General features: G+C 44.0%; 1 protein-coding gene across 1 annotated transcript in view; it reads left to right on the forward strand.

Moving 5' to 3' along the window:
• MIER2 (MIER family member 2) overlaps positions 1-14,370 on the forward strand; it is a 100,475-nt gene that overhangs the window by 15,260 nt on the left and 70,845 nt on the right. Inside the window, exon 2 of the mRNA XM_058163564.1 lies at positions 10,603-10,690. Within this exon, the coding sequence (XP_058019547.1) occupies positions 10,603-10,690 (88 nt within the window). The remainder of the gene's footprint in view (positions 1-10,602; positions 10,691-14,370) is intronic.

The raw sequence follows: 14,370 nt of genomic DNA on the forward strand, positions 1-14,370 counted from the left end.
AGAACTGCAAGTTCTTAAGGGCCGTGGTGGCTCAGGCCGTAAGAAGCCTGTGATTAAAACACAGCAGCCTGCAATTACTGCAGGTTCAAGCCCCACCAGGCCCAAGGTTGACTCAGCCTTCCATCCTTTATAAGGTAGGTAAAATGAGGACCCAGATTGTTGGAGGGGCAATAAGTTGACTTTGTAAATATACAAATAGAATGAGACTATTGCCTTACACAATGTAAGCCGCCCTGAGTCTTCGGAAAAGGGCGGGATATAAATGTTAAAAAAAAAAAAAAGTGATTCACTTAACAACCGTGTTACTCACTTGAGAGTTGCAGTGATTCACTTAACAACCGTGTTACTCACTTGAGAGTTGCAGTGATTCACTTAACAACCGTGTTACTCACTTGAGAGTTGCAGTGATTCACTTAACAACCGTGTTACTCACTTGAGAGTTGCAGTGATTCACTTAACAACCGTGTTACTCACTTGAGAGTTGCAGTGATTCACTTAACAACCGTGTTACTCACTTGAGAGTTGCAGTGATTCACTTAACAACCGTGTTACTCACTTGAGAGTTGCAGTGATTCACTTAACAACCGTGTTACTCACTTGAGAGTTGCAGTGATTCACTTAACAACCGTGTTACTCACTTGAGAGTTGCAGTGATTCACTTAACAACCGTGTTACTCACTTGAGAGTTGCAGTGATTCACTTAACAACCGTGTTACTCACTTGAGAGTTGCAGTGATTCACTTAACAACCGTGTTACTCACTTGAGAGTTGCAGTGATTCACTTAACAACCGTGTTACTCACTTGAGAGTTGCAGTGATTCACTTAACAACCGTGTTACTCACTTGAGAGTTGCAGTGATTCACTTAACAACCGTGTTACTCACTTGAGAGTTGCAGTGATTCACTTAATAAATATAACAAAATGGGAAATTTCACTTTTATTTTTATTTATTTGTCAGACACGTATAAGATAACAGATATAAGTATAAGCATGATTATGAATACAGGAAATGGATATGAATAAATGGGGACATTAGGACTGGGATGATAGGCACGCTGGTGCGCTTATGCGCACCCCTTTAGAGACCTTTTAGGAATGGGGTGAGGTCAACAATAGACAGTCTAAGGTTAAAAGTTTTGGGGTTTTTGGGATGAAACCACAGAGTCAGGTAGTGGATTCCAGGCATTGACCACTCTGTTGTTGAAGTCATATTTCCCGCAATCAAGTTTGGAGCGGTTCACTTTAAGTTTGTATCTATTGTGCACTCGTGTATTGTTGCGGTTGAAGCTGAAGTAGTCATTGACAGGTAGGACATTGTAGTGAATAATTTTATGTACTACGCTTAGGTCAGACCGAAGGCGACGTAATTCTAAGTTGTCTTCCCAAAATTTCAAGCCTGGTGGCATCGGGTATTCTGTTGCGAGTGGAGGAGTGGAGACTCTTCTCGTGAAATACCTCTGGACTCACTCAATTGTACTAATGTCCAATATGCAGTGTGGGTTCCAGATACATGAGCTGTATTCGAGAACTGGTCTAGCAAAGGTTTTGTATGCCCTAGTTTGCAGTACAATATTACCGGAGTACACTTAACAAATGTCTCGCCAACAAAAAAAATTGGGGCTAAGTTGTGGTCTTAAGTTGAGGACTACCTAGAATTTGCAAGAGAAACTGTGCTCCAAAACATGCTAGTAAGATGGTCAAAATCTAGACTCTAGAAAGAGTTCAGAGAAGAGCAACAAAGATGATTAGGGGACTGGAGGCTAAAACGTATGAAGAACAGTTGCAGGTACTGGGTATGTCTAGTTTAATGAAAAGAAGGACTAGGGGAGACATGATAGCAGTCTTCCAATATCTCAGGGGCTGCCACAAAGAAGAGGAGTCAAACTATTCTCCAAAGCACCTGAGGGTAGAACAAGAAGCAATGGGTGGAAACTAATCAAGGAGAGAAGCAACTGAGAACTAAGGAGAAATTTCCTGACAGTTAGAACAATTAATCAGTGGAACAACTTGCCACCAGAAGTTGTGAATGCTCCAAAACTGGAAGTTTTTAAGAAGAGATTGGACAACCATTTGTCTGAAGTGGTGTAGGGTTTCCTGCCTGGGCAGGGGGTTGGACTAGAAGACCTCCAAGGTCCCTTCCAACTCTGATTCTATTCTATTCTAAAATAGCGAATCTTTAGGATTTGACAAAAGCATTTTTGTTGGAAGACATCCAGTCTTCTTAATACAGGTAATCCTCAACTTACGACCACAAATTGAGCCCAAAGTTCCTGTTGCTAAGACAGACAGTTGTTAAATGAATTTTGTCCTGTTTTACGATCTTTCTTGCCTGAGTTGGTAAGTGAACCACTGCAGTTGTTAAGTTAGTAACACGGCTGTTAACTGAATTGGGCTTTCCCATTGATTTTGCTTGTCAGAGGGTCACAAAAGGGGAATCACGTGACCCCAGGGCAATGCAACCGTCATAAATACGAGTCAGGTGCCAAGCATCTGAGTTTTGATCACATGACTATGGGGATGCTGCAATGGTTGTAATTGTGATAAACGGTCATAAGTCACTTTTTTCAGCGCCCTTGTAACTCTGAACCATCACTAAAGAACTGTTGTAACTTGAGGACTACCTACTGACGCCTTGTATTTCTTCATGGTCTCCCATCCAGGTATGACCAGGCCTAACTCTTGCTTAGCCTGTAACCCCAGATAAGGTCAGTTGGCTAGTTGCTACCACCTACTAAGACATTAGAGGAGCGCAGTGGCTCAGTGGCTAAGACACTGAGCTTGTCGATCAGAAAGGTCGGCAATTCAGCAGTTTGAATCCCTAGTGTCACATAACAGGCTGAGCTCCCGTTCCTTGTCCCAGCTTTTGCCAACCTAGCAGTTCAAAAGGACATAAAAAATGCAAGTAGAAAAAAATAGGGACTACCTTTGGTGGAAAGGGAACAGCGTTCCGTGCGCCTTTGGCGTTGAGTCATGCCAGCCACATGACCACGGAGACGTCTTCGGACAGTGTTGGCTCTTCGGCTTTGAAATGGAAATGAGCACCGCCCCCTAGAGTCGGGTGTTGTGCCTCGCTCACTTTCCCCACAGCCAGGGCCTTCTTATCTGCTTCCGAACGCTGAGGAATGTCCTAGCATGCCTCCCAGCCCCAGCCCTGGCTCCATGCCCAGACAGGCCGAGGAAGAAGAAGTACCTCCAGCCCCCAGCCCTGGCTCCATGCCCAGGCAAACGGAGCAACTAGACCCTCCCCACAGCATGTGAGCCTGAGGAAGGTCAATTACCAACAGCTGCAGACTGGAGTGACCTCGCTTCAGGAGATTAGATAGCGGCAACAGAAGGAAGGGCAGGCCGATAAGTGCTGAGTCATGCCAGCCACATGACCACGGAGACATCTTGGACAGTGTTGGCTCTTCGGCTTTGAAATGGAAATGAGCACCGCCCCCTAGAGTCGGGTGTTGTGCCTCGCTCACTTTCCCCACAGCCAGGGCCTTCTTATCTGCTTCCGAACGCTGAGGAATGTCCTAGCATGCCTCCCAGCCCCAGCCCTGGCTCCATGCCCAGACAGGCCGAGGAAGAAGAAGTACCTCCAGCCCCCAGCCCTGGCTCCATGCCCAGGCAAACGGAGCAACTAGACCCCTCCCTCTCCCCCACAGCATGTGAGCCTGAGGAAGGTCAATTACCAACAGCTGCAGACTGGAGTGACCCTCGCTTCAGGAGATTAGATAAGCGGCGGCAACAGAAGGAAGGGAAGGGCAGGCCGGGATAAGTGCTGAGTCATGGAGCCACACCCCATGGCCTATATAAAGGATCTGCTTTCTGGCATTCTCTGAGTCAGGCAAAGTCTACCTTATCTTGCTGAAATCACTTTCTGGTCTCCTGCCTGCCTTGAGAACTTTGCTAGGACTTTGGGCAGAGCTGTAGAGACACACCTGATTCGGATTTCCCTGACCCGGCCGTCAGCGGAGGAGTGGGACACGACATCGGGAATGGCTAGCAAATATGTGCGAGGGGAACCTTTACCTTTACCTTTTACTAAGACATTCCCTTAGTTGGACATGTATAATTTGAATATAAGCAATCCTCGGCCTACGACCACAATTTAGCCCAGACTTTCTGTGGTTAAGTGACACATCTGTGACACATCTGTTACATTTTATGATCTTTCTTGCCTGGGTTGTTAAGTGAACCACCGCGGTTCGTAAGTTAGTAACCCAGTTTTTACATGAAATCTGGCTTCCCCCTTGACTTTGCTTGTCAGAAGGTCACAAAACGCGATTGCATCACTTCAGGACACACCAAGCGTCATAAATACAAACTAATTGCGTTTAGTCGTCGTGGTCATGCGATCAAAATTCAGACACTTGGCAACTGACTCATATTTATGACGGTTGCTGAGTCCTGAGGTCAACCCCTTTTGCGACCTTCTGACAAACAAAAGTCAAAGGGGAAGGCAGCTTCACTTACCAACCAGGTTACTAACTTATTAACTGCTATGATTCACTTAACAACCGAGGCACGTCCACGAGGATGCTGCAAAGGTCGTAACTCTGAAAAACGGCCATAAATCACTTTTTTCAGTGCCATTGTAACTTTCAGCAGTGATTATTAATTTTTGAAGATATGAAATTAAAATTTAAAATGATATTGGGGATGCTCGACTGCCATTTCAGAAAGAAAAGGAGAGAGGAGTAGAAGGAGGGAAGAAAGAGTAGAGAAGGAGGAGGGGAATAAGAAGGTTAGATAGGGTGACCTATCTAACATAAGGTCTTACAAGACCGCCTGCTGTTACCTTATGCCTCCCACCGACCCGTACGCTCTCACAGAGAGGGTCTTCTCAGAGTGCCGTCCGCCAAACAGTGTCGGCTGGCAGCCCCCAGGGGCAGGGCCTTCTCTGTTGAAGCTCCAACGCTCTAGAACGAACTTCCCCCTGGCTTATGCCAAGTGCCTGATCTTCGGACCTTTCGCCGTGAGCTAAAAACACACTTATTTATTCAAGCGGGACTGGCATAATAGTTTTACTATTTTAAATTGGGTTTTTATTGTTTTAGGGTTTTTAAATTTTTAAATTTTAATGTCGGCCTTTTTCCTGTAATTTGCTTTTGTTTTAAATTCTGGTTTTAATTGTATATATATTGAGTTTTATTCTTGGCTGTACACCGCCCTGAGTCCTTCGGGAGAAGGGCGGTATAAAAATCCAATAAATAATAATAATAAATAATAATAAAGGGTGGAAGAAGGGAGGAGTGGAGAAGGAGGAGAGGAAGTAGTAAAGTGAAGGAGATGAAGGATGGGAAAGTAGTAGAGGGTAGAGAGGGAGGTTGTGAAGAAAGGAAGTGGCAATCGGGCAGGCCCGAATCAGTAATAAATAAAAATTAATGAAGAAGTAACTTTCAGCGGTCACTAAACGAACTGTTGCATGTCGAGGACTACCTCTATAGGATCAGCTGGGATTTCAGGTGGTGGTGGTGGTGTTGTATAGGATAGGGCTCTCCAACCTTGACAACTTTTAAGACTTGTGGACTTTTAAGAATTCTGGGAGTTGAAGTCCACAAGTCTTAAAGTTGCCAAGGTTGGAGACCCCTGGTATAGGAGGACTTGAATTCCCTTGACCCTTATCTGTCCCCAGTTTGCTTTGACTGTCAATAGTTCAGATTCTTGTAGAGAGTGTCAGCATGCAATAAACCTGCATTCATTTGAACCGCTCTGGCTCTGGATTTCTTTTACGCTCCACGATAACTGAGCCAGCTTTTAAAATTCTTCTTGGCATCGATCTGAAAAGGTTATTTAAGATTTCTAGGAATTGGCATCCAAATACTCTTGTTACTGGGCATCTCTTTTCCTTTGCTGCCATTCAAAAGAAATTGGAAGGCAAAATGTATATGCGTACCGGCAGTCCCCGACTTACGACCACAATGCAGGGCAAAATTTCTGTGGTTAAGTGAGGCAATTTGCTAAGTGGGCTTTGCCCCGTTTCACGACCTTTCTTTCCAGAGTCGTTAAGCGAATCACTGCAGTGAATAAGTTAGTGACGCAGTTGTTAAGTGAATCTGGCTTCCCCATTGACTTCGCTTGTCAGAAGGTCGCAAAAGGGGATCACGTGGTTTTGGGACTCAGCAACGGTCATAAGAGAGTTAACAGAGAGCATATGCACCAAGGACAAATTCCTTGTGTGTCCAATCACACTTGGCCAATAAAGTATTTTATTATTATTATTTATTACAAGTAGGAACCAGTTGCCGAGCGCCTGAATTTTGAACACGTAACAATGGGAATGCTGCAAAGGTCATATCCGAAAAACAGTCATAAGTCTGTGTTTTCAGTGCTGTTGCGAATTTGAACGTTCACTAAATGAACTGCTGTAAGCCGAGGACTCCTGTGTGTGTGTTAAACCACTGGTGGAGGATTTTGAATTGGTTCTGTTCTCCATTCCTGGCATTTAGTAGATTCTTTCCCCAAGCCAACAAGTAGAATAGAGTTGAGTAGACTAGACTAGACTAGAACAGAACAGAACAGAACAGAACAGAACAGAATTCTTTATTGGCCAAGCGTGATTGGACACACAAGGAATTTGTCTTTGGTGCATAGGCTCTGGGAGTACATAAAAGAAAAGTTACATTCGTCAAGAATTATAAGGTACAACACAATTGATGGTCAATCAATATCAGTATAAATCCTAAGGATGCAAGCAACAAAGTTATGGTCATAAGTGGAAGGAGATGGGTGATGGGAATGATGAGAAGATTAATAGTAGTGCAGATTTAGTAAATAGTTTTACAGTGTTGGGGAATTATTTGTTTAGCAGAGTGATGGCATTCGGGAAGAAACTGTTCTTGTGTCTACTTGTTCTGGTGTGCATAGCGTCGTTTTGAGGGTAGGAGTTGACACAGTTTATGTCCAGGATGTGAGGAGTCTGTAAATATTTTCACAGCCCTCTTTTTGACTCGTGCAGTATACAGGTCCTCAATGGAAGGCAGGTTGGTAACACTTGTTTTTTCTGCACTTCTAATTATCCTCTGAAGTCCGGGTCTGTCTTGTTGGGTTGCAGAACCAAACCAGACAGTTATAGAGGTGCAGATGACAGACTCAATAATTCCTCTGTAGAACTGTATCAGCAGTTCCATGGGCAGTTTGAGCTTTCTGAGTTGGTGCAGAAAGAATATTCTTTGTTGTGTTTTTTTGATGAGGTTTTGGAAGTTAGGTATCCATTTTAGATCTTGCGATATGGTAGAACCTAGAAATTTGAAGGGTTTTTTACTGTTGATACTGTGTTGTCTAGTATTGTAAGAGGTGGAAGTATGGAAGGGTTTCTCCGAAAGTCTACCACCATTTCTACAGTTTTGAGTGTGTTCAGTTCCAGATTGTTCCAGTCGCACAACGAGGCTAGTTGTTCAACCTCCTGTCTGTATGCGGATTCATCATTGTCTCGAATGAGACCGATCACTGTTGTGTCATTTGCGAACTTCAGTAGTTTAACAGATGGATTGTTAAAGATGCAGTCATTGGTATACAGAGAGAAGTGGGGAGAGCATTTAGCCTTGGGGGGGGCTGTGCTAATTGTACAGGTATCTGATGTGATTCTTAGCTTCACCTGCTGCTTCCTGTTTGTTAGGAAGCTTGTGATGCACTTACAAGTCTGTTCAGGTACCTGTAGCTGGTTTAGCTTAGTTAGAAGAGTGTCTGGAATGATGGTATTGAATGCTGAACTAAAGTCTACAAAGAGGACCCTTGCATAGGTCTTTGGAGATTCAAGATGTTAGAGCCATATTAACAGCATCATAATGAGGACAGATAATAACACATTATAGAACAGAACAGAATTCTTTATTGGCCAAGCGTGATTGGACACACAAGGAATTTGTCTTTGGTGCATAGGCTCTGGGAGTACATAAAAGAAAAGTTACATTCGTCAAGAATTATAAGGTACAACACTTAATGATAGTCATAGGGAAACAGTCAATATAAATCTTAAGGATACCAGCAACAAGGTTACAGTCATAAGTGGGAGGAGATGGGTGATGGGAACGATGAGAAGATTAATAGTAATAGTAGTGCAGACTTAGTAAATAGTTTGACAGGTTTGAGGGAATTATTTGTTTAGCAGAGTGATGGCATTCGGGGAAAAACTGTTCTTGTGTCTAGTTGTTCCTGTGTTCAGTGCTCTATGGCGTCGTTTTGGGGGTAGGAATTGAAACAGTTTATGTCCAGGATGTGAGGGGTCTGTAAATATGTTCACAGCCCTCTTTTTGACTCGTGCAGTATGCAGGTCCTCAATGGAAGGCAGGTTGGTAGCCATTGTTTTTTCAGCAGTTCTAATGATCCTCTGAAGTCTGGGTCTGTCTTGTTGGGTTGCAGAACCAAACCAGACAGTTATAAAGGTGCAGATGACAGGCTCAGTAATTCCCCTATAGAACTGGATCAGCAGCTCCTTGGGCAGTTTGAACTTTCTGAGTTGGTGCAGAAAGAATATTCTTCGTTGTGCATTTTTGATGACATTTTTTGATGTTAGCTGTCCATTTTAGATCTTGCGATATGGTAGAACCTAGAAATTTGAAGGTCTCTACTGTTGATACTGTGTTGTCCAGTATTGTAAGAGGTGGAAATATGGGAGGGTTTCTCTTAAAGTGCACCACCATTTCTACGGTTTTGAGTGTGTTCAGTTCCAGATTGTTCTGGTCGCACCACGAGGCTAGTCGTTCGACCTCTCGTCTATATGCGGATTCGTCATTGTGTCAAATGAGACTGATCACTGTTGTGTCATCTGCGAACTTCAGTAGTTTAACAGATGGATCGTTGGAGATTCAGTCATTGGTCTATAGCGAGAGGAGAAGTGGGGAGAGCACACAGCCTTGAGGGGGGACCCTGTGCTATTTGTACAGGTATCCGATGTGATTCTGCTTAGCTTCACCTGCTGCTTGCTGTTTGTTAGGAAGCTTGTGATCTACTTACAAGTCTGTTCAGGTACTTGTAGTTGGTTTAGCTTAGTTAGAAGAGTGTCTGGAATGATGGTATTGAATGCTGAACTAAAGTCTACAAAGAGGACCCTTGCCTAGGTCTTTGGAGATTCAAGATGTTAGAGCCATATTAACAGCATCATAATGAGGACAGATCTACAATTTACTAATCAGCCCCCTGGGAATAACACATTATAACACATGTGCTCCTGCCTATAGGTTGAAGGCATCTTCCTCACAAGGTTTTCCTAAAAGACCATGAGCTCGGGTAGTCCTCAACTTACAACAGTTTGTTTAGTGACCGTTCATAGTTACAGCAGCACTGAAAAAAGTGACTTATGACCATTTTGTACTTATGACTGTGGCAGCGTCCTCATGATCGCGTGATCAAAGTTCAGACGCTTGGCAGCTGGTTCATATTTACGACGGTTGCTTGAGCATACACAGTTACTCCTCGACTTAACAACAGTTCGCTTAGTGACCGTTCGAAGTTACAACAGCAGGGAAAAAAAGTCACTTACGACCGTTTTTCATACTTACAACCATTGCAGCATCCCCGTGATCAAAATTCAGACGCTTGGCAACTGATTCATATTTATGACGGTTGCAATGTCTCGGCGTCACGCGATCCCCTTTTGCGACCTTCTGACCAGCAAAGTCAACAGGGGAAGCCAGGTTCACTTAACAACCATGTGGCTATCTTAACAACTGCAGTGATTCACTTAACAACCGTGGCATAAAGAGGTTGTAAAACGGGGGCAACACTCACTTAGTGAATGTCTCACTTAACAACAGAAGTGTTGGACTCAATTGGGGTCGTAAGACGAGGACGAGCATCCTGCCTTTATTATATTTACGGGCAACTCAAGGCAGCAATCCACCTTCATCCTTCTATTTTCCCCACAACCATCCTGTGAGGTGGGTTGAGCTGAGAAAGATTAACTGGTCCAAATAAATACATTGCACCACAGTTCCTATCATCCCAGCTGTTGTGTTGCTGGGAATGATGGCAGCTCTAGTTCAGGGGTGTCAAAAGTTGATTTCATTGAGGGCTGCATAAGGGTTGTGTTTGACCTCGGGAGGGCCAGGGTGGGTGTGGCCAGCATGATGTCACTCGTGACAGGGGCGCCTGCAGTGGCCGGGGGGGGGGGCATTTTCTCCAGTAGAGGAAGGCGAAACCAGGAAGAGGGCCTTGTCCTCTAGAGCAGAGGTCTCCAACCTTGGCAACTTTAAGCCTGGTGTCAAACTCCCAGAATTCTTTGCTGGCTGGGGAATTCTGGGAATTGAAGTCCACCAGGCTTAAAGTTTCCAAGGTTAGAGACCCCTGCTCTAGAGGAGCTTCGCCATCCTTCTCAGGCCTTGTGGAGGACCCCCGGATGGCTGTGCAGGCCGTCCAGAGCCCTAGGAAGCGGAGGGCAAGTGCCCAGCCCAGCCCTTGAGCTCCCATGGCAATGGGACCCCACAGCCCAGCCCATGTACCCCCTTCCCTGAGGGGGTACATGACCTTGAAGATGAATACTAGCACAACTGAGAAATTTCCTAGCATGAGCTAGGAAACAATCCCAATCTCTCTCTCTAACAGAAAGGCAAAGTGTCATTCTACATCATATAAATGTGGATTGTGAAATAACTCGTTTTCTTTTTCCTTTAAAGGCCTCGATTGGGAGGCAAAGCCCAAGGATCGTGTCTTATCCTGCACATAACTTATGTTCTGGGCGATCCAATCTTCATACCACGGCAGGTGAGGAAACCTTCCAGTCTTAAGGCTGGTCTTTTTGAATTGTTGTTCTTCATTCATTTTGAATTATGATGGTTCATTAATATTTCTCCTGATACTGCTTTGGTTCTCCATCTCTGCAACCAACTTGCTGTGCATCCACCAAAAAAATACCAAAACACTATAGACTAGGGGTCTCCAGCCTTGGCAGCTTCAAGCTTGGCAGGCTTCAACCCTCAGGAGCTGGCTGGGGAATTCTGAGAGTTGAAGTCCTCCAGGTTTAAAGTTGCCGAGGTTAGAGACCCCTGCTATAGACCAAATCTACCTCTGCTGAAATTACTGGTTTGTACCTTTACCTAACTGGGACGTGGTGGCTTAGTGGGTAAGTCGCTGAGCTTTTCGATCGAAAGGTCGGCAGTTCAGTGGTTCGAATCCCAAGTGCCGCGTAACAGGGTGAGCTCCCGTTACTTGTCCCAGCTTCTGCCAACCTAGCAGTTCGAAAGCAGGTAAAAAAATGCAGGTAGAAAAATAGGGACTGCCTTTGGTGGGAAGGTAACAGCGTTCTGTGTGCCTTTGGCGTTGAGTCATGCCGGCCACATGACCACAGAGACGTCTTTGGACAGCGCTGGCTCTTCGGCTTTGAAACAGAGATGAGCACCGCCCTCTAGATTCGGGAACGACTAGCATGTATGTGCGAGGGGAACCTTTACCTTTACCTTTAGACCTAGCTGTAAATGTGGGCTGATCTACTTTGGAACTGCCCAACCAAAGAGAATGAGCTTCTATCTCCACCAAAAGTAAGAATTACAGGTAGTCCTTGACTTAAGACCACAGTTGGGACCAGAATTTCCATTGCTAAGCATTGAGTTCACTGAGTCACAGCCAATTTTATGACCTTTTTGCCACAGTTTTTAAGCACACCACTTGCAGTTGTTAAGTGCATCACATGGCCGTTAAGCGACTCCGGCTTCTCCCACTGACTTTGCTCATTGGAAGGTAGCCAGGAAAGTTGCGAATTGCAATCACGTGACCGTCAGGATGCTGCAGTGGTCATAGGTGTGAGGACCAGTCCTAAACTTTTGCAACTTTGGATGGTTGCTAAATGAATGGTTGTAAGTTGAGGACTACCTATTGATTGATAGATACCAAGAAAAACATAACCTTTGTTGGTGGCCTCCCAAATGTAGGCTTCCCATCGGTCAGAGATGCATAATTTCCCTTACACCATCTTTGGTAATCGCTCATGAGATACCATATTTTTCGGAGTATAAGACACACCTTTTCCCCCCAAAAGAGAGAGTGAAAATCTGGGTGTGTCTTATACTCCGACTGTAGCCCCGCCCAGCTTCTCGAACGGAGGTTTCAGAGACCTAAAAAAGCATCAGAAACGGAGCTTCAGAAAAAAAGCCCCCAAACAGAACTTCAGAAAAAAAGCCACTAAACAAAGCTTCAGAAAAAAAGCCCCCAAACAGAGCTTCAGAAAAGAAGCCCCCAAACAGAACTTCAGAAAAAAAGCCACTAAACAAAGCTTCAGAAAAAAAGCCCCCAAACAGAGCTTCAGAAAAGAAGCCCCCAAACAGAACTTCAGAAAAAAAGCCACTAAACAAAGCTTCAGAAAAAAAGCCCCCAGAGCTTCAGAAAAGAAGCCCCCAAACAGAACTTCAGAAAAAAAGCCACTAAACAAAGCTTCAGAAAAAAGCCCCCAAACAGAGCTTCAGAAACGAAGCCCCCAAACAGAGCTTCAGAAAAAAAGCCCCCAAATAGAACTTCAGAAAAAAGCCACTAAACAAAGCTTCAGAAAAAAAGCCCCCAAACAGAGCTTGAGGCTTTTTTTTCTGAAGCTGTTTTGGAGCCTTTCAGAGGCAGAAAAAAGTTTTTTCTGAAACAGAGTTTCAGAGGCAGAAAAAAAAAGCAAAAAAAAAAAAGCAAGACACAGCTCACAACCAAGGAACCTGTTGCTAAAATTCACCTCTGGGAACAGCTGATTGGGGGTATCCGGGAGGCCAATCCACCTGCCAATCAGCTTTTTTCTTATTTTCCTCCCCAAAAGCTAAGGTGCATCATAATTCTCCGAAAAATACGGTACTTTCTGTATTTTATAAATTGTTGTTTTATATCATCCTGATGATCCTTCTACAGGTAGTCCTCGACTAACAACCGTTCCTTCAGTGACCGGTCAAAGTTACAGTGGCACTGAAAAAAGGGACTTACGACCATTTTGTACTTATGACTGTGGCAGCGTCCTCATGATCGCGTGATCAAAGTTCAGGCGCTGGCAGCTGGTTCATATTTACGACGGTTGCTTGAGCATACACAGTTACTCCTCGACTTAACAACAGTTCGTTTAGTGACCGTTGAAGTTACAACAGCAGTGAAAAAGTCACTTACGACCGTTTTCATACTTACGACCATTGCAGCATCCCCATGATATATTGACCATCAATTGTGTTGTAAATGTTGTACCCTGATGAACGTATCTTTTCTTGTATGTACACTGAGAGCATATGCACCAAGACAAATTCCTTGTGTGTCCAATCACACTTGGCCAATAAAAAAAAATCTATTCTATTCTATTCTATGAAAATTCAGACGCTTGGCACCCTGACTCAGATTTATGACGGTTGCAGCGTCCTCGGGATCATGAGATCCCTTTTTGCGACCTCCTGACAAGCAAAGTCAATAGGGAAGCCAGATTCACTTAACAGCCATGTTAATAACTTAATAACTTCAATGATTCCTCTGGTGGCTCAACGGACTCTGTCTGTCTGTTATTAACACAGCTGCCTGCAATTACTACAGGTTCTAGTCCCACCAGGCCCAAGGTTGACTTAGCCTTCCATCCTTTATAAGGTAGGTAAAATGAGGACCCAGATTGTTGGGGGCAATTAAGTTGACTTTGTATATAATATACAAATGGATGAAGACTATTGCTTAACACACTGTAAGCCGCCCTGAGTCTTCGGAGAAGGGCGGGATATAAATTCAAATAAAAAAAAATATGATTCACTTAACAACTGTGGGAAGGAAGGTCGTAAAATGGCAAAAAAAATCACTAAAACAAAAGTCTTCGTTAGCAGTGGAAATTTTGGCCATAGGTTCAGAGGCAGAAAAGTTTTTCTGAAACAGAGTTTCAGAGGCAGAAAAGTTTTTCTGAAACAGAGTTTCAGAGGCAGAAAAGTTTTTCTGAAACAGAGTTTCAGAGGCAGAAAAGTTTTTCTGAAACAGAGTTTCAGAGGCAGAAAAGTTTTTCTGAAACAGAGTTTCAGAGGCAGAAAAGTTTTTCTGAAACAGAGTTTCAGAGGCAGAAAAGTTTTTCTGAAACAGAGTTTCAGAGGCAGAAAAGTTTTTCTGAAACAGAGTTTCAGAGGCAGAAAAAAGCCACTAAACAGAGCTTCAGAAAAAGCCACTAAACAAAGCTTCAGAAAAAGCCACTAAACAAAGCTTCAGAAAAAGCCCCAAATAGAACTTCAGAAAAAGCCACTAAACAGAGCTTCAGAAAAAGCCCCAAATAGAACTTCAGAAAAAAGCAAGACACAGCTCACAACCAAGGAACCTGTTGCTAAAATTCACCTCTGGGAACAGCTGATTGAGGGTATCCGGGAGGCCAATCCACCTGCCAATCAGCTTTTTTCTTATTTTCCTCCCCAAAAACTAAGGTGCATCATAATTCTCCGAAAAATACGGTACTTTCTGTATCTTATAAA

The sequence above is a fragment of the Ahaetulla prasina genome, chromosome 1 (assembly GCF_028640845.1).
Source record: "Ahaetulla prasina isolate Xishuangbanna chromosome 1, ASM2864084v1, whole genome shotgun sequence".
Lineage (NCBI taxonomy): Eukaryota > Metazoa > Chordata > Lepidosauria > Squamata > Colubridae > Ahaetulla > Ahaetulla prasina.